The sequence below is a fragment of the Fulmarus glacialis genome, unplaced genomic scaffold (genome assembly GCF_000690835.1).
Source record: "Fulmarus glacialis isolate BGI_N327 unplaced genomic scaffold, ASM69083v1 scaffold14279, whole genome shotgun sequence".
In the NCBI taxonomy this organism is placed as follows: Eukaryota; Metazoa; Chordata; class Aves; order Procellariiformes; family Procellariidae; genus Fulmarus; species Fulmarus glacialis.
This window is the reverse complement of record NW_009233947.1, coordinates 3,388-12,910: the sequence shown is the minus strand read 5'-3', so window position 1 is coordinate 12,910 and position 9,523 is coordinate 3,388. Positions and strand designations below refer to the sequence as shown.

Below are 9,523 nucleotides of genomic sequence, written 5' to 3'. Positions count from 1 at the left end.
GATATTTGTCCTTGATCTAAACAACTGTAGCACTTTTGAATAACCATGTGATATTTTACAAATTTCAGGAATCAAGACCAACTAAAACAAGAGAAGATGTATTCAAGATGATCCAGCCAGAAGATTTTTCACTTCATAGAAATCTTATTTTTGTTTAATATGTAATATAATTTGACAAAACCAAGTTCAATTACTTATCTTGAAATTAAGACACACTTGTGGCCTTCATCAGAAATGTTTCTAACATTTTCAAGAAAAAATATGTCCCAGAAACTGAGTATGTTTTTACTAGTTTTTGGAATCATTTGGGGTTTGATGTTGCTACGCTACACTTTTCAGTATCCAAGACGCCAAAGCAGTGCCGAGTTGCGTGGCCAGATACTAGATCTAAGTAAAAGATATGTCAAAGCACTGGCAGAAGAAAATAAAAATTTAATGAATGGTGGCGGTGGAGCCTCTATGGCAGGATATGGTAAGAGGGAAAAAAACGTACTAGTTATTCAAGTATCTTTTTTTCCTAAAAACTGTGAAGTTACGCTTTTTTCTTTTTTTAAAGTAATATATACTGCTTTTTAAGAGGAAAACCTCTCTGTATTAACTGATTTGGTTTTAGTTTATTCACTGAAGTTGAAGATTAAGATGTGGTGCAAAATCAAGCTTGAGACATGAGATTTTTGTTTTCCGGGAATTTTTTAGATATCTCCAGGTGTATGACTACTGTCACTTACAAGATTAACAGCAACATTGTGCTTTTTCTGAATCTTAAGCTATTAAGGAATAAGCACATGCTTGATTCGGGGATGAAGTTTTAGATTAAGTCACTTCAGCATTCCAGATTCTTCTTGTGTGTCATTGCTAACTTTCTGCTTTTATTTCTTTAATTTTCTTCTCTTTAAGTAGTAAAAAAGCAGGGGGAAGCAACATACTAGTTGAGTTTGCAGTCTTGAGACTGCAAGGCAATTATGAATTTAGCAGAATCTCCCCTTGCTTTAGAAGTAGCCATTAGAGATAAGGTCCCTTGTCTCTAGAGCTTTGATACTTGCTGCATCGTATCTCTCCGTCTGATTTACCTGTTAACTTGATGAATATGTTTCCAGTATTCACTGGTAATATATTACTAGAGCCTGTGCCTGTCTTCTGAAATACAGAAAAGATAGTTTTGAGACTATAGTTTTGAGGTCTTTTTGGCAAAGCTATGAAAATGTCTTAATACTTTTAACTCTTTAGTCCCTTGTAGCTTCTTCTGAGGAAGGCTGCAATGAACTCTAGTTAATCCCTTAGGGATTAGGTTTGAAGAAACTACTTTCCTCTGTCATAAAGGAAAAAATGTATCTGTGAAAATAAGGGTAGTACAAGGCTTAAAAAGAAATATTTAAAAAAATATATATATGTGAAGATTTATATTAATGTACTTTGATCCCCTTGTTAAGGAATCCTTAAAAGGGTGGGCTCTACCAGTTGTAGGATGCCCTTTTTAGACACTCTGGTAAGAATACAAACAGCAAAAATGTGTCTGAAATCTTTTCGCTGCTGCTCAGGGACAGGGACAGGAAGGCAAGTCTGTGATGACAAGGAAGCAACCCAAGAGGAGGAGGACAGTTTCAAAATGTCTTAGCCTTTAATTCTTTCATTCATTAAGTTAACATTTTTGCCACAGTAAGAGATTACTTTTTCTTTTCTTTCCCCTTTCCCCCCCGCCCCTTTTTTTTTTGTCTTCCAGGATTTCCTGTCTTTACTGTGTAATTACTTTTCTGTGTAATTTGTTTTAAAAAACCCTTGTGTACTACAGTTTTCTACTGCTGTATAAGTCTTACAGTGTATTTCCAAATGACATTTGTCTTCTGAGGCTTTGTCTGAAGTTTAATAAAAAAATTAAGTCAACTCTTGATCTACATGCTGATCATCAGGCTTACAACTTGAGTAGACAATCCCTTCCCTCAGACTGTTGAGCACAGAGAGATGCTACAGAGTACATGACCCACAGCATGTCATTGACAGCAGACCCTGCTCTGGCTTGAATTGTAAACAAATTTATTTTTTTTTTTTTTCCCAAAGATGATATTATTAAACAAGAACTAATTAATTTGAGAGGCAGGGACTGACCTGAGATTTTTTTTTTTTTTAATTTATTACTAGTGTTTTAATTTTATCTGGATTACTCCTCTTTTTCTACTTTCATACCTGTTTTTTTCCTCCCCAATTTTTCTGATTAGTTAAGAACTGATTAGAGGGTAGGCGAGAGAGAGTGAGTCTGTGTGTGTCTGCGTCTGTGTCTTTGTGTGTTGGGGGGATCTTAAAACCTTGTAAAACCTGGTAAGTTTGTTCATTTTTTCCCAAACTAAGAGAAGATGGTGTTATGAATAATGACAACAGCGTAATTAGATTTTGTTGAAATGTCTGTTACTGTTTTTGTGTTCCAGAATATGGGAATTTTTTTACTGTCCTTTCTCTTGTTTTTCAATCAATATAGGCCTTAATACATGGAATTTTTTTTTCCTGCTTTATAGCTTATCTAAGAAGTGATAAGATACTTTCTCATAGTAGTTTTTCTGTGGGATAGATCTGTTATTTAAAGGAAAGCTCTTAAGAACTACCTTTTTATGTTGGAAAATATTTAAATATATTCTGTTGCTGTCCAAGCATAAAAGGTGACATAGCTGGGTATTCTAGTGCTGTTGTCTGGATGAAATTTGAAATACTGCATTTGAATAGTCACTAGTCTAATACTCCAACTAGTGGTTTTGTTCTTACACTCAAATATTTAATTGGCTTAATTCACAGTTCACTATTATGGTGATATCTTCCTTGCCTAAAATAACAAAGAAATGGTGTTAAAGAAAAATCAAGCAGCTATTTAATTCTATGCTTGTTTGCTAATCTGCACTGTTTCCCAAAAAGTATAGAAGGAAAGATAGCAAGTCTTAAGATGTGAATATGTTGAAATAGCAGTTCTTTTCCACACATAGTAAATAATAGGATCTAATTTGTTTTTTCCATTATCTTCAGCTGATCTTAAGAGAACAATTGCTGTTCTTCTGGATGACATCTTACAACGCCTCGTGAAATTGGAAAACAAAGTTGATTACATCGTTGTGAATGGCTCAGCAACAAATACCACTAATGGAACTAGCAATCAGGTGCCAGTAACTTCAAATAAACGTGTAAAACCAGCAAGCAACATTAGATAGCAAACAGGGCCACTTCGTGTTGCTACATCTATGATAGGTAATATTTAAGATAAGCTTTTTATCTCTGGCTAGGGCAAAGCAGTAGCTGACTCTAAATGAAGCGTAAACTATACTATTATACAATGTGCTGGATCTATGTAGGCCTAACTTATGTGCATAGGTTCTCAAAGCATTATTTCATTGCCTTTGAGCAGTACTTCTGAAGTGATCTTTGTCGTCCTTAAAGATATTTTGATATCATTATTTGATGTAGTACGCCATTGGGTAATAAAAATAAATGGAAAGCAATGGGGAACTTACAGGTAGGTTTCTAAATATATTTATTTAAGTATAAATATAACATATCTTTTAGATACGTGAGCAGTATTGTAGCTTATTCATTTTTTGTGATCTGCGTTAAGCCGAGGTAACTGAGGAAAACACATTGTTAAACAGATATTAGAAAATGTGTATACTTAGAATATTTTGTTACTTATTTACTAGAACGATATTAAATTGAGGATGGCATTGGTGGTAATATTTTAAAATTGTGACCCAAAGAATGTCTTTATTTGCACTATCTGTTAGAATAGCTAGAGAGAATTTACTGTATATTTAAGAAAATTAATTATAATAGGAAAACATCCTAGGTAGTAACACTGTCCACGTATATCTTTACGCCAGATTTAGGGCAGTTAGATTATCAAAAGCAAATCATAATCTGTGATATCTTAGATGATTCTTTCTTACAAAGATATTTAAGTGTATGTATTTTGTAATTGCAGATAAAATTATTTAAGTGATGGAAATGAGTTTTGGATATGTGGATACTGTTTATTTTTATTCATTGCTGTTTCTTTTTAACTTTTTAGTACCTTGCAATTTGTGATGAGTATAGCACACCATCTCCCTGAATTGCTTTTTTGATCAGGAGGAAAAGCAATGAAGGGAAACAAGGCATCTCTGCATTTAACAGAGATATATGTACTGAGGGTGTCTTATCATGGAATATTTGAGAGCTAAGGTAATGTTTGCCTTATGTCTAAGTTAGCCTTACAGCAAAGTGAATTGCAGTGTGGATGCACTGTATTTCAAAATGTTACTGAAGTTACATTAAAGAGAAAGTGCCACTGAGCCTGTTTTTTAAAATGTACTGAATGTTTTTTGGGGGAGGGAGGGTATGTTCAGGGACTTCTGCCAAAAGTGTGCTGTGAGTGGGTTTTTGGGTGTGGTTGGGGGTGGTCTAATCAATTAAGGAAAAGGTGGTCTAAACAATGAAGGAAAAAAAACCACCAGTAAAACTGGAGGTGCTGGATGATATACTATAAAAAGTTATGTGTTTTTTCTTTTCTTCTATTTCCCTGCTGATATTCTGGACTGTTACAAAGGAAAAATACACTTACAACCTTAGTATCAAGATGATTTTTTTTTTTCTGTCACATTGTGTGTAAACATGTATTTGTTTCAATGCAAAGAGAAAAATAAATTTTTAATTGCACTTGTAAAGGCTCCTGTTCTTTTTTTTTTTTTTTTTTTTTTTTTTTTTTTAACAGTCTTGTCATTCTTGCTACATGTGCTCTTTCTGGGTTGGAAAATTGTATGTCGCTGAAGTTTAGTAGTAGTCTATCTGGTATTCTTCCTGCTTGATCACTGAGTTCTTTTGCTCCTGAAATTCTAATACCCTGAAACTTTCCTCAGGTTAGAGGTGAGGGAAGAAAGAAATGAAAAGAAAAGAAAATGACTGGTTTAGATCTTTAGTGGTGAAGACTTCACTCTTTAATCTAAGAGTGAAGAAGACAGGTACATAACTTTTTTTGAATCTGCAAGTCTCTACTGACAATGTGAAGATAGGTTTTTATATCTATCTATGTATGCTTTTTATTCCCTGAGTACTTGATTGGTACTAACTAAAACCTTGGTAGGTGGTGGTGGTAGTATGTGGTGTCCCTTCGTGCTGTAAACAGTAATATGAGTAGTTTTTGTGTGTGTATGCAAAGTGACTTTTTTCTTTTCTTGTAAGGGTATGTGAAGTCTTAAAGTTATTGGGGATTGTTAAACAAGCGTAATAAAAGTTGCAAGGTGAGTATTTGTCAGTATGTGCACAGGCAGCTTGTTTTATGCGGGGATTTTGGAGACTGATACACTAACTTACAAGCAGTTATGTACTCCTCATAGTAATTCATGGTGCCGTTAGCAAATAGTTGCTTTTCTCTCAGGTTTCAGTAGTACAGTGGCTTATTGGAATTAGCTTGTACTTGACAAATATATAGGGAGAACTGTGAACTACCTATATCTTATGGCACAAATGTTCCATTCATGAATATAATTGAAACAACTGTTTCTCAAGAAGCAAGTTAAAAATACTCTAATAGCATCCTACATCTAATTTTACATGAAACCAGCATTATTAGGGTCTGATACAGCAATACATTAGTGTCCGTAATACATCTTGCTCCTCTTTTCGTGGCCAGTCTTGTTCTGTGCTGTATTGCCATGCCGTGCCTCTGACTTGTGTTCTCCCTTCACCAACTGTCTAGCACAGTACTACTGCTGTGATTTCTGTGCTCCGGCAGTGCAGAAGGTGGAAGCTGAGCTTTATCCTTTTTGCTGAGATGACAGCATTTTTCAGAGTGGCAAAACTAAACTTCAAGTGTGCGGACTAAGGAAAAAAGGGTAAGGAAGGGATAAGGGGAGGGTCTCAGTTGCCTTTTCTATCAACAACAGTAGCAAGAAAACATCTGCAGCCTCCTTTATAGGATATTTTGAGAGGTGTGGCAGCCCTGCAATGGCAGGAGGTTGTAAAGAACCCAAAGGCTTGTGAAAAAGAAGCAAGAGAAAGCCTACAACTCATCTCGGGTCCAAAATGCTTGATAGTATCATGGCATTTGGTTGTGTTGCCAAACATCTTTTAATTTTTTTTTTTTTTTTTAAGGAATATTTAAATAGTATTTCTGCTGCGCTACAGTATTTATGATGCAGCTATGTATTTCCCATTTCAGATGACATCACAAATCCCCCCAAAGTGACCTGCTTCAAGTTTTGTGAAATACGGAATCTCCTCAAAGTTGGTTGGTTCTTTGGCTGGATTGGGTTTCGGGTTTTTTTTGCTTTTCTTTTTCTTTGGAGGGCAGGGGGACATACAACCTCCCTGATATAAAGAACTCCTAATTTGGGGGTTGTAGTGGTTGTTTTGGTTTTTAAATCTTTTGGTAAATTATGAGACTTGAGTTTTCCCAGCTGTAATTTACCTCATGAGTGTTTACCAGCTGATTTCAGTAGGTAATTGATAGTACTTCTGTGCCTGTGAATGATTGTTTAATGTAGGTAGCAAAAAATGTTCAAGATCCACTCCCAAACAAAAGTTCTAATGAAGAAAAATGGAAAGAAAAGAGTATATTGATTGCTGTCTAAACAGCTAGAAGCACCACAGGTCTCAATACAGCTCTTGAGTTCCACAACCAAATAACTGGCAGGCACATATCTTTCTTAGGGAAGATTGTCTTGATTCCCTAGTTCTTTTTGTGGCTTTTCTCATCTAAATAAATAATTTTTTAATCTCACCATAGTAATGTTTAATGTAATAAAGGTATCCAACCATTGTCTCACAATTGTGTGTGAAGAAGAAAAAGTGCTGAGTGGTTCCACACTGAAGAACCTTTGGGATGAATGGATGGACAGACAGACAGATACTCCACTGAAACGCACTGAGATGGCTCTTAACGAGCTGCTTATCCACTGTTAGGATCACAGAAGTTTGCTGATCTGTTTTTAATGAAATAATTGAAAAAATACAGAAACATGGCACAAGGATGTAGAGGTTCTTGTAATCAGTGTGGTGAAACATCAATATCCTTGGCACCCAGTAATATGCCTAACATATCGCACAGTTGTCTGTTTTTCCAAGTAACTGCTAAATACTTGTTTTTCATTAACACAATTGTTTAAAGAGGCTGGCTAGATTGATCTAAATTCTGATTGAAAATATTTGCTAATGCAGAGGTTTCCAAACTGCATCATGTCTGTGATGTGTGCAAGTTGCCGAAGTGACCAACTGCCTCCTGTGCAGGTACGTATTCTGGGGGTAATCGCTGCTGTTGCGGCCTTTTGAATGCAGAAGCAGAGTAAATTTGGGAACCTCTACAAGAAGTTTATTTAGAAAAATGACTGCATAAAATTTAAGATCCCAATTTATTATGTTTTCTTAAAAACCTTTTAGAAAATACTTCCTCAAAATACTCAAATTAATGGAACGAGCTAAATCTCTAAAACATTTTTACTTAATTGGTGTGGTTTTTTAAAGGTCACGTAGAGCGTCTATTGAAATCTTTAAAAATTAATCCAAATATAACCTCCTTACCTGGGATTGTGTCCTTTCATTAATTTGTGCTTCACAAAACGCCATCTGCTATCAGTGGTGTTCAATTTAATGTATTTGATAGTATGTAAAATACTTTTTCAAAGGCAAGAGTGAAATGGGAGACTCTTTTATAGCAGCTAAGAAGATGAATTGGACTTTTGCAATGTTTCTCATGTGGAATAGACTGTTACTGAATTGACATTTCACTAAATCTCAGTTTGTCTGGGATGGTGCACATGTGCATTTGTATCTGTTTAAAAATATCATTTAGGTTATTAAAATGAAGCCCAAGTTAAAGAAAAAAAAAAATCCTATTACATACATACATGAAATCACATCACTTAAGCACCAGTGGCATCACATACTATGGAATTATCTTATCTGTTAGTGATCTTAATTACTACAAATTTCCCAACTATGTTTGTCAGTACCTCCAGCAAAACCCTTTCATTATTAATTGACCCTTGCTTGCGTATGAGCTTGCATATTCCCTGTGGCATTCATCAACTTACTCTGTTCAGTAGATGCCTAATCATGTTCTGTTTCTCTGGTAGCAAAACTGAAGAGAAACATGTTGACATTTTAAAATGCCTGTAAACTAGGGTTAATAATACCCAAACTAATTTTTATTGTAGCATAATGTGTGGTCATGGCTAGAAGTTGACTGAGTGCTGCTTGCATTTGCTTTGAAGTATATCAGAATATTGATAACAAATGTGGAGGGAGGAAACAATTTGATGGAAACTGTTTCCATTATTCTTTACGGCACTTCAATTCTTCTCACTTTCAGAATAGCTAATTAGAGATAGTCGTTGACCAAATACATAGAAATAGAATGACTGACTACTACTTCAAAATGATGAGTTGAGGTCTAAAATATTAAAACCGTTATTTCTAAATTATTTATTCTTGCATTAATAAAGTGGCTATCTTCAATTTACATAGGTATTTCACTGAGATGAATTTTAAAGCACTTGTCAACCTTGTAAGGATTTTAAAAAATTTAAAGGGTCACACATTTTATTGTTAACAGAGGGTGTTGAGAGAGACTGTCAACACCCTATGCAGCATTAAGCTGTTGCCTTTGATATGTAGGCAGCACCTTGGGTCTCACAGCGCTGTACTGTAAGTGAGTGTCCATATGTTCAACCCACTTTGATGTGTTCAGAGATCTTGGGCCAGCACAATCTGTATGCTACATCACAGCCATAGGAGGTAAAACATGCCATCTGGATTTCTGTTCCTTTTACTTACCTTGTGGCACAGCCTCTTTACAGTAGCAGAAAGCCTTTTTTTTTTTTTTTTGTTTCCTGCTGTTCAAGATTATCTGATAGTTTACCATGGAAAATCTGGTTTGACTCAGTCTTTAACAAATTTTATTTTGGATGTCCCTTAACAATCTCTTAGAAGGGATGGGAGACAGGAGAGGGTTTTCTGAAAATATGTTCAATATTCATGCTATGACAGCAGAACAGTGCATGCTTGAAATACCTTTATTAGCTAAGAACTCAGTTTCTCAGTTACGAAGTCTTTCACCTTTTACATCTGTTCCCAAGTAAGTCTATGAGCAAAAATTTGGATCCAAGCAGATGCTGGGGTGCTAATAATAATAATAATTATTTATTGCAGAGAACACTTGCTGTGATCAAATCTGGGAATAAATCCTCAATTTTTAAGATGGGAGGTAGTTCATGGGACAGGTGCCCCACAAAAAATTACTTTGGATTGCCTACTCTCAACACCTTCACGCTGACTGTTCACAGATAATCTGATACTAAAGTACAATATAGACAAACACTTGTATGCCTCACCAAAAGCTGCTAATTCAGAAACACGGCTCTGCTGTCCAAACCCGAACTGTATTTCAGAGCACTGTTTTTAACAAAGATCTTGCACAGATGAGGTACATCAACCCATGACATAGGAGCTCTGCTCATTCTGTGTGAACCAGGCTTGCCAGAGCTCTCCCCCAATTTTATTGGCAGTGCTGGGATCTCGG

General features: G+C 35.5%; 1 protein-coding gene across 1 annotated transcript; it reads left to right on the top strand.

Moving 5' to 3' along the window:
* Positions 1 to 234: 234 nt before the first annotated feature.
* Positions 235 to 3,188, top strand: CCDC126 (coiled-coil domain containing 126). The gene is made up of 2 exons (XM_009585495.1): positions 235 to 472; positions 3,007 to 3,188. The coding sequence occupies exons 1-2, from the start codon at positions 235 to 237 to the stop codon at positions 3,186 to 3,188; spliced, it is 420 nt and encodes a 139-aa protein (XP_009583790.1).
* Positions 3,189 to 9,523: the final 6,335 nt, after the last annotated feature.